Source organism: Hypomesus nipponensis, chromosome 9 (genome assembly GCF_054491055.1).
Source record: "Hypomesus nipponensis isolate SF chromosome 9, ASM5449105v1, whole genome shotgun sequence".
Classification (NCBI taxonomy): domain Eukaryota; kingdom Metazoa; phylum Chordata; class Actinopteri; order Osmeriformes; family Osmeridae; genus Hypomesus; species Hypomesus nipponensis.
This window is the reverse complement of record NC_140369.1, coordinates 17,718,229-17,731,956: the sequence shown is the minus strand read 5'-3', so window position 1 is coordinate 17,731,956 and position 13,728 is coordinate 17,718,229. Positions and strand designations below refer to the sequence as shown.

General features: G+C 48.4%; 1 protein-coding gene across 3 annotated transcripts; it reads left to right on the top strand.

Moving 5' to 3' along the window:
* The first annotated feature begins 56 nt into the window (after nucleotides 1–56).
* rbm6 (RNA binding motif protein 6) lies at nucleotides 57–11,917 on the top strand. Of its 3 annotated transcripts, none has more exons than XM_084705315.1 (22): nucleotides 57–173; nucleotides 752–818; nucleotides 1,140–2,754; nucleotides 2,881–2,970; nucleotides 3,059–3,128; nucleotides 4,973–5,046; nucleotides 7,057–7,131; nucleotides 7,295–7,595; nucleotides 7,813–7,970; nucleotides 8,083–8,183; nucleotides 8,287–8,356; nucleotides 8,444–8,492; nucleotides 8,616–8,807; nucleotides 8,937–9,034; nucleotides 9,187–9,534; nucleotides 9,874–10,020; nucleotides 10,167–10,238; nucleotides 10,344–10,565; nucleotides 10,710–10,784; nucleotides 10,880–10,977; nucleotides 11,094–11,145; nucleotides 11,249–11,917. In XM_084705315.1, exons 2-22 carry the CDS (start codon nucleotides 772–774, stop codon nucleotides 11,339–11,341), a joined length of 4,047 nt encoding a protein of 1,348 aa, XP_084561441.1. In that variant the 5' UTR covers nucleotides 57–173; nucleotides 752–771; the 3' UTR covers nucleotides 11,342–11,917. The 3 variants fall into 3 exon arrangements, with proteins under 3 accessions (XP_084561441.1, XP_084561442.1, XP_084561443.1); XM_084705316.1 differs by having other exon boundaries at nucleotides 116–207; XM_084705317.1 differs by lacking the exon at nucleotides 57–173 and adding an exon at nucleotides 325–441.
* The last annotated feature ends 1,811 nt before the right edge of the window (nucleotides 11,918–13,728 follow it).

The following is a 13,728-nucleotide window of genomic DNA, read 5'->3' as shown; positions in this document are numbered from 1 at the left end:
GCATTTGTCTCTTTTTTTGGTTCCAAGTTTGACTATATTTCCCAGAATGCAATTCCCGAACCCCGGAAGTGTCAGTGGTTGAGATCCGCCAACAAGAACCCAAAGAAGAAGATAAGCTCTTGTGACTGCTTTCATCTGTTTTTCTATTGGAGAAGTCTAGCTAAGAAACGAAGGTATACCGGTCTTATCAGAATTTTACTTTTGTCGGTAGGAATTTGTGTATTAGTGGAAAAAAACGTCAATGTTTTCATAGGTATACATTTGGGTAACCTATATTTAGCTACTTAGCTTACCAATTCGATAGCTCGCTAGCTAGCTATCTTGGCTAGTGGTACGTAGCTAAAAATCCAAGACACCTCGACTCAGTCAAATGCTGACTGTCGCAAGCGGGTTGTTTAACCCACTATTCATCATGGATGGCTAGCTAGACCATTTTTTGGGGTAGGCTAGCAGCATCCGATTTAACCAGATTTAAGAATTGTAAAATGTCTAGTTTAGCTAAATGGATTCAAAATATAACAACATACCAGTTTATTTGTGAAAGCCCTAATTGTCCTCAAGAGATAGGTAACGCTAGCTAGCTAAATGCTAGTTAGCTAACCTAGCTCACGTACGTGGGCCTGGGGAGGGATGACCAGTAGGAAAAATTACAAGGCAGCGGTGCTAGCAAAAAAAAAAATGACAGATCTGTGGGTAGCTAGCTATGGACATTGCTAATAAAATAAATTCCATTCATTATATTTACTAACAGCTAAGCGAGACTTCGGAATCATGTGGGACGGAAACAGACATGGACCTCGAGGAGGGAAACCCTTTCGGTAAGTGATGATAATATGCAAACAGTATTTCTTAATCCTGTAAAGCCCAACTGAAACTGAAATTAACGTGTTATTTCACAAAAATCATGGAGGCTAATTATTAGGGATATTATGTAAAATTACAATGTACCTTAGTTGGGAGCTAAATGTTCATGAGTCAAGAATACAGCAAACATGAAGACGGATGGCTACTTTTTTTCCCCTACACTGTAATTCTACACACGTCAATGCCTTTGCCAATGTACGGTTTATTATCTGATTAAATAAATAGTCTACAGCTATCTCAGTGAATAGTGTGAATGCCATGTTTGGTCCTCACAGTGGAAATCATCGTGGAGAGATGTTTGGGGGCAGGGATGGTCCTATGCAGGACTTCAGAAACCGAGATGGGATGAACATGGGTCCAATGGGGCCTATGGGGCCCATGATGGGTCCTACGGGCCCCCGGCCTCAAGATCGTCCCCCAATGGATATGAGGTCAGATGGCCCACCTGACATGAGGGGGCGGGATATGGAACCACTTGCCATACGGGGTAGAGAACCAAACAGGGACTTCTTCAGACCTGGAGACGAACCGGACTTCAGCCTTAGAAGGCAATACGAAATAGTGATAAGGGACAAGCTAATGAACGCACCTGGTTTCATGGGACCGGGGAGGAACAACATGGAGATGGGAGGTAGAGGGATGGAACAACGGGAACCCAATGATCGATTAATGGACATGAGAGACAGAGAGATGTTCCGCAACAAAATGCCAGGATTCAGTCATTCTAACCAGGATGCAAGACGAGGATTTCCCATGGGCCCCATGGGACGAAACGAGGGTTTCAGGGATATGCGTGACAGGGACAGACCTCCCATGGGCATGGATGACATTGACGGCTTTAATATGGACATGGGTCAACGTGACAGGGGGATGATGGGTTTGGACAGAAGAGGAGGCCCACCGTTTAATATGAGGGGAGGATTTGATTCAGATATGGACTTCCGGAACCGAATGGGTTCGCCAGCGGATTTCCGGGGTAGGGACCGCTCTCCTTTGCGGTTTGGGGAGAACGATGGTGCTCCAATGGATGTCAGGGGAAGGCCAGATCATCTCAGTGGCCCTAACAGGTCGAAGTTTGGGGAAGACGGCAACATGAGAGACAGAGCTAGAGAGAACTCCCCCATAGATTACAGAGGCGGGGAGGAGATGACCCTTGCCGAGGAGTGGAAAAACCGCCGGGCAAGGGAGAGGGACTCTCTACCAGCCTCCATGTCTCGAAGTATCTCTCCTTTCCCCCGAGATGGAATGGAACCAGGATTCCCTTCGTCCATGGGCAGAGACGGCAACAAGGCGGCACACATAAAAGAGCGAGACAGACCTCCCACGGATTTCCCGGGCAAAGAAGTCGGTGGCTTTGGTGGCTTTCCTCGTCCAGACCCGGAACATCCAGGTCCCCCGAACTGGGAAAAGAACGCTCCCACTGCTCCCCTTCCTGGCGTGGGGCTGCTTCCTTTGGGCCTCAAAGGTCCACATGACCCTCCCTTCCCCACCATGGGGCCTTTATCTAACCCACATCGAGAGAATGATGGCAAGCGCTGGCCTGGTGACAGAGATCCCAAGCCGAATCCAAACGTACGTCGAGACGACCGACCTCCATTCCACCAGGAGAAGAATCAGCCGTCTCAACAAACCCACGGGCCAGCTGACCTGGATTGTTTCAAAGGGCCTAAGGATCCGGCAGGCCCAGAGAGGCCCAAGATGGGCCCGGGCCCAGAGTTTCCGAGCAACAGCGGAGAGCAGCGGAGAGACCAGGACTACAGGGATATCGATTACAGAACAGGGTCTGGGAGAGCCTTCGAGTACAAACGCGAGGATCTGCAAGGACCAGAGAAGATCCTGAAGGAATCCAAACAGGTCCCCCTTTCAAAATTCAGTGATTCTGGTTCTCAGGTTAGTAAAGAATGATTTGACATTCCATGTCAAATGCCATGCTCATTTTCATGTAATCTGGCAATGCTTGTATTATGTCAATTATACTCTCTATTAACTGGTTTGAATATGATTTGACGACAAAAGGATCAAGATTACCGCAGTGCATCTGTGAAGGACAAGGTTTCTCACACAATATCTATAACTGGAATCCCAAAGACTGCTACAATGGAGCAGGTAGGAAATGTCATTCATTACCTGGCTATGCGGCAGGTCACTTGTACTTGCTGTTAGAGTCAATAGTCTTATTCGAATTCTCTTACAGATCCTTGGTGCTTTTGCAGTCCGAGATGGGGTGCCCATGCAGGGCATGAAAATCAAGAATGTTGTGCCAGGTAAGATCAAAGTCCCCGTGTGGATATTTTCCAGGGCAAACGATAGCCCTACTGTCCTACGATTTGTTTCGCTATTTCGATGTTCGAACCAATACGCTTGCAGCGTTTCTTTGTTACGCCGGCGCTCTCGATCTTGACCAAACCGCTCACCAGTTCTGCAGGGCTGAGACCTTTTTAGCATGTAGCCGTCCGACTTGACCACGCCTAAGGATACAGGCACGTGGTCGACCATAGCAAGCTTTGAGAGGGACATTTGAGAGTCACAAATGTTCTTGTGACACAAGTTTTCTTATGGTTTTGTTTGTTCCTTTTCACGTTTTTTGTTGTTGTAGCCTGTTAGTTCAATTCATGTCGATTACCATTTTGAAAGACGGCAAGTCCAACATGCTACCGTATGAGTGCTTTGCTGAGACTTCAGGTTTTGGTGTTGCTTTGCTCATCATTCAGCTCAGCTCAAAACAGTGTCTATGTCCTGACCTTCACCGAGTGTAAGGCATTGAACACAGGATAGCTTCTGTCATGTGAGATGTATTTGATCCCATTCACTTATCCAGTCATACAGAAGTGTCAACAGTCAACACAGTCAACTCTCCAGAAAGAGAACCTTCCTTTTTTCTTGGTAAAAATAAATAAATAATAATATTATTGGGGACATTGTTTTCAATTAAATATAAAATACAGGTTTACATACATTGTTTTTGGGAAGTATTAAAACCCTTTCAATTTATCCTCATTTTGTGCTTATCATGTCAGAGCAAAACAAACTATCTATTATTTCCCCATAGACCTCAGAGAACATTTAGGTTGAGGCACAGACCTAGGGAATGTGATAAAAATGGCCAAAGCATTGAAAGTTACTTTGCGCTCCATCCCCTCCCTGTGAAATGAAAGTTTGAAACTCTCACCAAGCTTCATAGTTCTTTTGAAGAGATGGGAGAACTGTCAGATTGATAAACACCTTGGCAGAACTGCATCAACTGGTATTGTAGAGTGTCTACGTGGATGCCCTGAGGCATGACAGTCCACCTGGAGCATCCCAAACAGGATTAGGAGCACGAGGACCAACTGTTAAATTGTTCTCTGGACCGATGAGACATAATTAAACAACTTTAATGCTGAATGCTAAGCGCTACGTCTGGTGAAAACCAGATACTCCACAAATAGCAACCCTACAGTTAAGCTTGGTGGGGACGTATCTACAGCTATCTCAGAAGAAGGATCTGGGACACTGCTCAGATTTGAGAGAACAATGACCCGAGCCAAATATAGACAGAGCATTTAAACCTTAAAGTTCTTGCAACATCAGACTGGTGAAGGTTTGCCGTTCAGCCTGATGACTACCCAAAGCACACAGTCTAGACATAGCTGGAGGAACTTTGGAGCAAGCCAATGTCCTTACCAACTGCCTGGACTTGACGCCCAAAGACGATTGCAGTTCACCAGCACATTCCATTGGATATTATATAGTTTGTGAGGTTCTGTTGTGTTGTCCATTCCATTTGTGAATGGATTTATGGAATTAAGGTTAATTAAAAAGATTTACCTTTTTATATAAAAAAAAGAGATGGTGTGAATACTTTCCAAATGCGATGTCTTAAAAAAAAAAAAAAAAAAAAAGCCACATAAAATGCATCAAAGATAAAACATCTGGGAAATCTACGGAGTCAAGCTATTTGTGTAAATGTCGGGTGGAAGGGAGTTTAATGAACATTTCATGGCTGAATGACACCAATCCAACTCTAAAAGACTGCTGAATGCATTACTATTTCGATGTGCTCATGATATACTGTATTTTCTAGCATTTACTAACGCAAATCCATCTGTATTTTAAATGCTGTCCCCAGGTTACAGCTACGATACGGCCTATGTGGAGTTTTTTAACCTCGATGACGCAGTCCACTTCATGGAGTCCAACCAGGTGGCCCATCCTCGTCAATCTACAAAGGCCGTCTCCCTCTTCAGCAGGAAGACTGCTGGGGCTGGCGGGGCGGGGCGGGGTGGGGGGGACCTTAGGGTGGGGGATGGGGGTGGGGGGGAAGGGCAATTTTGACTGTTGTTAATGGGGAACGGAAGATATTTACTCAAGTGTCAAATCAATTGTTCGTAAAGAATACGTTTGCTGACATGTTTTCTAGTCTCGAAAACGTGTTCCCGCATGTAGCTGACTTAGCACTGCAGAGTGTAAGGACTTTTTAAGGAGCTCACTTAGGTTTCCAACTGCAAACGACCACTCTCAAGAAAATCTGTGATCTGCCCACATTCAGTAAAACAAGTCTCCACTGCTTAGCTATAACTCCTACCTAAACATCCCTTTTCAGCTTCATGCTAGTTGTTACCCGAATGCTTTATTTATATCTGTTAGTTTCTAAAGTAAACGAATGCAGTGTAAGAATGGTTGGGTGTGCTCATTTTGAAGACAAATTCAAAGGTGGACTTTGAGTATTGGATTTGTAATACTTTTTCTTTCTTTCCTGGACTTTGCACGTAAATTTATTTTTGGGTGGTGGGGGGGTTACTCAAGTGTCAAATAGGGGGGGAATAGAGGAAGGTTGTTTCTGAAATGATGGACTATGTGCTCAGCTAGCTGGCACTTATAATTTACTTTGCACTGGCATCTAGCTACAGAAGGCAAGCCTTACCGATTACATTTTCTTCCTCTTCAGTTGGTTTGTGACAAAGTTTTGTTCAATTTCTGTCCAAGCAAACACGGGGGTTGTCGTCCTTTGCCAGCCTTCATCTTGTCCTCCAGTTCTACTTGAAATATATTCATCCCTTTTAAGACTTTTGTCTTAACCCAGTGTTTTTTTCGTCGTTCTTTGGGGTTATACATATTTCATGGACTTTCTGCTGTCCAACCGGATGGTATCGATGTCTTTCCTGATGGGCAATAGAGCCATTATCCACTCTTTGTCTTTCTCCACGTTCGGAGAGAAGCACTAATATAGACAGAAATTACACGCGCCTTGAGTAATCCCACCCCAGAGACCCTTGAACCTCCGCTGATACCAGAAGGATCTTTCCTCTTGACCACGCAGCTCTTAATTCACGGTGTCCGCGTTGAGACCCTGCTGCTCTTTGACATCCTGTCCAGATGTACGCACATATTGGCACCACCTGCAGTTGTATGTTTTAGCAGGCGCTGCCTGCGTACAAGTGCCTTGTCATGACTTTGCAAAGGTCGCATTTGGCTCCAGTGGTATTTGGTCACAAGTCAATGCCGGGTGACTCTGATCTGTAGCATGGAACAACTGCAACCCAGTGGGCCAACACGGCAGGAATGTCAGGTTTTGCTGCTTTCGACTGGTTTCTTGAACTACCGTTGTGCTTCTGTTTTTTTTTTTTTTTTTTGTTTTTTGGATTAGCCACTGAAGTGGGATTCGCCTAGTTTAGGTATTTTTTTGTTCTTGTTGATGGGTCATTGACCACTTGACCCTCGTCACTGTGCAGCGTCTCTGTGTAGTTGCATGTCAAATCACCATAGCCGGCCTTTGGGCAAGCTCTTTAGATGTCGACACAAATGATCGACTTAGTTCTAGCCTATTCTGGTTTCTAGCATATTTGAGTTGATTCTACCGTAAGCCCTACACGTTCAGTGAATGTAATATACAGTTACGTGAATGTGACATTCATAGAATTGAAGCTGTTTAGATTACCTCACGTCAGCCTCTTTCTGGTTTACAAAATAGATAAGAGTTACACCGTCTTGTAAATTGTAACACGTTTGCAAGGAGATAATGGCTCGTGTCTGTTGTGAGCTGGGGGTCTATAAGCAGAACCAGTCAGCGTCACAACCAGAAGCTGTCGCCCATGGTACCCTCACCAGTGAGGAGGGCTGAAGCAGCCCCCAGTGCATGTTGGGTCTAGGCACATTGTGAACATCCCTCGGGGGAGCATGCGGTGGGACTGACGTCTCCTCTCTGTCTTGCAGGGGTCCCTGAAGGTTGGCACTAAGGTAGCCTCCATGAGGTACGTCCAGCCTGACAGGAACGCCAAGGACGCTCAGGTGAGTGGGGCTTTTTCTTCTTCTTTATTTATTTATATATTTTTTACACACCAGAGGTGTAACTGCACCTGAATAGCCGTACCCTCAGCCTCACCCATCCCACCATGGGTCACCATTCCAATTCAGCCTAACGGATGGCCTCCCTCTCTCTGTGTGTGTTTAGGAGCCAGGCCTCAAGGCGCCGCCCGGCCAGGAGCCTCTGTTGCCCAGCCTCCCGGAGAAGGCCAAGAACAGCCAGGAGACCCCCCAGGCCAAGGGCCCCGTGGGCCCCGTGGGCCCTGTGGACCCCCTGTCCCAGGGCCAGTGGCAGCGCAGCTCGGACCTCACCCCGGAGGCCTGGCAGCAGCAGGTGGACCAGCAGCTCCGCCAGAAGGAGGCCGAGCAGCAGGCCGAGTCGTGGGCCAGCCGCAACGCCCCGCGCCACGGCCCCCATCAGACCGACCCCATCTTCAAGGAGAGCAAGAGTCAGTCAACTGAAGCTGCTCCAATTATTTTGTTAATACATTTAATAGTAATATATTGGTTGGTCATCGGTATAGAGTATATCAGTGGACATTTTCTGGTTGATAATTAGCAGAGAAATCTGAGTTGGGATTTTTATATATATATACATACACACACACACACACACACACGTAATTACTTACGGCTGACATGTTTCTTGTTTGTGTTTCCTTCCAGCCATGATCCTTAAGAATGTGAAGCCCACCACCACTGTAGAGACGATCCTGAAGGCTCTGGACCCCTTTGCCTACCTGGACGAGAGGAACGTCCGCCTGGTGAAGGGCAAGCCCCCCGGAGCCAAATGCTTCTGCTTCGTCGACATGGACTCCCACGAGGTACCAGACAGCTGCATTTGCTAACTAACACTCTCGTCTCCATCTTATTTGACCAAGCCCACGAAATGCATTTGACCCGTTTTAATTCTGCGGGCGACGCGTTCCGTTGTAGCAAGTGACCCGTCTTGTGGACCTCCTGACCAAACCCAGGCCTCTCTCCATCGATGGGGACAGGGTTTATGCCGAGGTCGCCAAACCTCTGAAGAATCAAATGTGAGTGACGGCTCCAGCCGTGTTCTGACGCGTGCGCAACACTGTTCCCAAACACGTGGTTCCCCCATGACGTTGTCCTTTGTCTTACCCCCCCCCCCATAAGGTACAAAAGAGATTCTGACAAGTCCAACACTTCACTCCTGGGGTACCCTCCCGAGACCAGTATGTTGGAGGTAGGATTGATGGAATCTGCTTTGTATGCGCGTGTGTGTCCGTGTGTGGAGTTTGACTTACAACCCATTCCTCTCATCTCGTTACAGCAACAGCAGCACTACTTCCCACAAGGTCTCCAGCCAGCCGTCGTTCAAGGTTTGCTCTCCCCTTTCTTCCATCCACTCTTCAAAGCCTTTTGTGCAAACCTGACTCCGGCCCCCACCCACCCCACCCCACCTCCCCCTCCGAAAAACCGAATAGTCTTCTTCCTTTCTCTAGGTGATCTGATTGGCTCGCTGGCCGGCAGCAGCAGCGACCCCTCCCTGTCGTCTGGGTCCCACATGGCCCCCAGCCTGGCCTCCTATGGCGAGGCTCCTCCCATGGACCCCTCCTTCCAGGCCCTGGGCCCCCACGTGTCTGCCGCAGCCTCGGGCCTGCCGGGCACGGCCGGCTCTGAGGCCTACAGCTATGGTGAGGCCCACGCAGCACTCCGAGCTCCACAAGACCCTCGCCATGGGAACAGTGCCGTAGGCGGTTTCAGACTTTTTTTTCTCTTTTTTTTTGACTCAATGACGGATGTTGTTGTCTTCCCACCCCCAGCCACGGAGACTCCAGACATGACCGACTACCTGTATGACGCCACTTCCGGGTTCTACTACGACCCCCAGACCACCCTGTACTATGACCCCAGCTCCAGGGTGAGACACAGCGCAACAACTGGGATCTCCCAACACGTTGTAGTCAGTCCTACTTTCTCACAGTCAATGACATTTCTCTTTTTCATTATTATTATTTTTTTTTTTTTTGTCTTCTTCTTTCTTCGTACTTGTTTGTGTGTGTGTGTGTCCAGTATTTCTACAATGCCCAGACACAGGAGTACCTGTTCTGGGACAGTGTATCCAAGACCTACATCCCAGTACCGGGGGGCACCTCAGACCCCCAGACCCCCATGGGCCAGCCTGTCACCATGGCCGCAGACGTGCAGGCCATCCTGGCCAACCCAGCGGCGGACGCCCCCCTGGAGATGAAGAAGCCCTCCGAGCTCCAGCCTGTGCCCGACCCCGGCTCCGCCCCCGACTCCGCCCTCGCCCCCGACTCTGCCGCCAGCCTCAACCTCGAGAGGAGAGACGAGGATGATGCGTCTCACTCTGACAAGAAGGACAAGGACGAGAAGCCCAGGAGTCTGGCTGCCTTCAAGGTGAGCCCATCTCTCCACACCCGCACACGTTGAGCCCCCAGTATTCCAGGAGTCAGATGGCTGAGCGGTTAGGGAGTTGGGCTAGTCATCAGAAGGTCGCTGGTTCGATTCCTGGCTCTGCCACATGACGTTTTGTCCTTGGGAAAGGCACTTCACCCTACTTGCCTCGGGGGGAATGTCCCTGTACCTACTGTAAGTCGCTCTGGATAAGAGCGTCTGCTAAATGACTCAATGTAAATGTAATGTAAATGTATTCCTCTCACGCGGTACCAAGCTGCCGGAGCTCAGGTTGCCACAAGCAGGGCTGGTCTCGTTAACATTGTTTTGGGCCCGACTCAGATCATGAAGGACATGGAGCGCTGGGCCAAGATCCAGAACCGGCAGAAGGACAGCGTGCGGGCGCCCTCCCCCGTGCTCAAGGGGGGGCCGGACGACAGGAAGGCGTCCAAGGCCGCCGACGCCGCCTTTGCCATCTTCGAGAGGAAGGTTTGTGATTCCTCCTGACGCCTTCATGCTGGGGGGGAAGGGGGGCGTGCTTGGTTTGTGTCCGTGTTGTAGAGCGAGGTAGATCTAGTCGGGGGGGGGGGGGTCGTTCCTCCTTTCGGCACCTTCCAACTCTTCTCGTCACGCAGGGCTCCGGCGGGGACGACCTGTTCAAGAAGCCTTTCGCTCCCCCTACGAAGAAAGACGAGAAGAGTTCAAAGGTAGGACGTCAGGCAGGCGTGTCGGGGACTCGTTCCAGGGCGGCCGTCGCGTCGACTTCCTCCTGACCTCTGACCCTCTGCCTTGGCGTCTCTCCCCCCCCCCAGCGCCCCATGGGCTCCCTGGGCCTGCTGGCCTCTGACTACGCGGCCGGAAGCGACGAGGAGGAGGAGGAGAAGCACGACGCCCCGCGGGCCCCCAAGAGCCAGTCCGAGGAGCGGGAGGACAAGCTGACGGACTGGAAGAAGATGGCCTGTCTGCTGTGCAGGAGACAGTTCCCCAACAAGGACGCTCTGATGAGACACCAGCAGCTCTCGGACCTCCACAAGGTAACCCCACGCCGCTGGCTGCCGCCATGCGCCCAGCAGATGGATGACAACCTGGATAATACCTGCTGCCAAACCTCGCACCGAGACACGTCCCTGTTTCATTGCCTTTTCTCTCTCTCTTCCCCCATCCCCCCCCCCCCCCAGCAAAACATGGAAATCCACCTCAAGATCAAGAGGTCAAAGAAGGAGCTGGAAGCCTTGGAGAACCAGGAGAAAGAGGTCGGTATTCAATCTTTTTGAGTTGAGGGGTCGTGGGGGGACAATTGACATCATCCACATCATGTCAATTGTGTACCGCCTGTGTCCCCATGCAGCTGAGTGCCAGAGAGTCCACGAGGTCCCCAGAGATGAAGAAGAGGAAGCACCAGCATCAGCCCCACCAGCACCAGAACACCTGGGCCAGCGGGTCAAGGTGGGTTGGAGACGTGCTCACTCAAACCGAGGAATCTCGCGTGATTGTTTTAAGTTTGTGAGCCCCTCATCTCGTGCACGGATTCTCCCTCAATGCTTTGTGTTTTGTTTTTTTAGAGATTCGCATAAGGGAAGTGAAAGACCTGGCTTAGGTTCTGAGCCTGTGGAGGTAAGCGTGCAGACCAAAACAAAACAAAAAAACACCTTCAAACGTGCCATGGTATTATTGAGAGCTCAGTGTGTTCACCTTGCCCTCTCTCTCTCCCCCACAGAGGAAGAAGAAGGAGGCTGTCGTGTGGGACCATGCCACCTACAAGCAGGCCGTGCGAAAGGCCATGTTTGCACGCTTCAAAGAGCTGGACTGACCTCGCCGCCTGTGAAGAGCATGTCCTCCAGACTGTTTGGACGTGTGGAGGGCGTCGGTCCGGCCGTCTCGTTGCCCTGAACTGAGGGGGTCGGCTTGACCCCTGACAGCGACCCCCAAAACGGGAGACCTTGAAATGAAGTGAAACGTACTTGAATGAGTTCACCGAGTGCGGCTACACTCACGGTCACTGAAGCCGGGAGGAGTTGGGGAGAGTGTGTGGCTTCTTTGCTGCGCTCTCGATATTTCTGTTTCTCCACATTTCACCCTATGATTCGAGAGCCGGCTTTTACGATATTAATGTCCTCAATAGGCTACCCAGGCTTTGTCATTTGTATAAATTAATTTTGTGTATGATATATTTTTGGACATGTTTTGTGAGTAGCTCATATCGTGACAGGTGAATCCAGCTGCCAAACCCTTCTCCATTCTTACTGTATGTCACCGGACGATGACAACAAAATCTCTTTGTTTTAACACTGAACTGTCTTTAGAGAGTTCTCGACATTTTCCCCCATTTGCTTTATACACTGTAATATGTGTACACATTTTTCAGTAAAAAAGTGATTTAAATTAAGCACCATCTCTCTTGAATTCATTTGAATGTGACCTGAGGTTAAGTAGACAGTTTGTTATAGGGTTGAACGTCAAATGAGGAACATTCTCAACTTCTCCACTGGATGGCAGTAAGGCACTGTTGAATATTTTTTTCAGCAAAACCAGTTATTACTGTAAAGCCCCACAAATGATAGACATAATGTCACAACTATGTTGTAATCATTGGTTGTGCAAAGATGAAGACCAAAATATTCACTTTGTAAGTAAGCTTTAGAAAGGGCATTGGAGGTGTGTGGTTACCTGTTGAGTGCCAACAATGAGGACCCCATTAGACGATCTGGGATTCTGAGGAGGGAGAAATGGGCCTGTTTTGGTTTACGTTGTAGCATACTCATAAGGAACACCCATTCAGTGGCGAGAGTACCATTTGAGTGGCTTCTGTGGTTCCACAATCCAGCCAGTCCACCACCAAGCGGTGCTTACATTTGTGGAAGGAGCTGCAAATTGATATTCACACCCATACGGCAGGTCCTCTGCAGACACACATTGTCGGTAGATTCCAGCTCTTATGAGCAGCAGAGTCAACTTAACTTGTGTTTTTTCCCCCTATGAAGTCTCTCCAACAAAGAGTGGTTGGAGCAGGCAAGGCTAATGTGTTTTCTAACCAGAGACACTGGCGGTAAGTGGAGTCTGCATGGCTGGAGACAGCTGTGCCAGGGAGGCAATGTTGATTCAGAAGTAGAGGTGAAAACTGACTGTCTTGGCAACATCGTTCACAGCAACATCCCAACCACAATATGTTGTTCGGCTTTGCCATCTATTTGATCACGTATAGATCACACTTGAAAACAGGCAACAAGACCACATCCACATTCAGTCAGTTGTACACTTTTATAGTACTATTTATTTTTTTTGTACATTATTTTTTCAAAAAAAATACACAGATACAGAGGAACAGAAAAAGTAAACACACACACACAGACTGACAGAAAATAATACAAAAACTAAAAACGTAACCATCACGAACATGCTGGATTGCATTGATTCCACAAATTGATCCTGGGACATATACAGTTTTCAACCCTCATCCTGTCATTGACATTTAAATAGAGTCCATTTCACCCATTTCTCTTCACATTGCTCTGCCTGAACTCTTAATCTGTGTGTTAGTTGTTCCATCACAGACATCTCATTCACAATTCAATTTTCAGCCATTCATCTCGAGTTGGGGGACCTGGTTTATACCATCTTTTTGTAATGGCTTTTTTACAGGGCGCTATCAAGACTTTGAACAAGTATCTGTCTGAATTTGCCACAATATTTCCAGCCATATTACCAAAATACAGTACTGTAAATGAATTAGGTACTTCGTAACCCAGGATGCTGGTCGAAGTCAAGTGCACATCTTCCCAAAACTGAATAATGTCTGGGCAGAGCCAGAAGACATGAGCATGTCATAGTACTATTTAAATTCATCAGTTCCTCAGCAGTACAAGGTTGACACAGGGTCAGATGACTGAGCGGTTAGGGAGTCGGGCTATTAATCAGAAGGTTGCCGGTTCGATTCCTGGCGTTGAAAAATGACGTTGTGTCCTTGGGCAAGGCACTTCACCCTACTTTCCTCGAGGGAATGTCCCTGTACTTACTGTAGGTCGCTCTGGATAAGAGCTTCTGCTAAATGACTAGATGTAAAAAGCAGGTCATTGAGAGTGCGTAGATCCTAGTGTGAGAGAAGACGGCACAATGGTATCCAAACCATTCAGGTGGCATGGTGAGTGTCAGTGCTGTTGTGGTCACGGGTGATTAGGCTTGCCATGCAGGATTAAAAAG

What these genes read in the sequence shown, in the direction of transcription:
- rbm6 (XM_084705315.1), top strand. Translation starts at nt 772, where the DNA reads ATGTGGGACGGAAACAGACATGGACCTCGAGGAGGGAAACCCTTTCG. An exon ending in TTGCCATCTTCGAGAGGAAG is followed by an intron (nt 10,021 to 10,166) that starts GTTTGTGATTCC and finishes CTCGTCACGCAG; the next exon opens with GGCTCCGGCGGGGACGACCT. An exon ending in AGCTCTCGGACCTCCACAAG is followed by an intron (nt 10,566 to 10,709) that starts GTAACCCCACGC and finishes CCCCCCCCCCAG; the next exon opens with CAAAACATGGAAATCCACCT.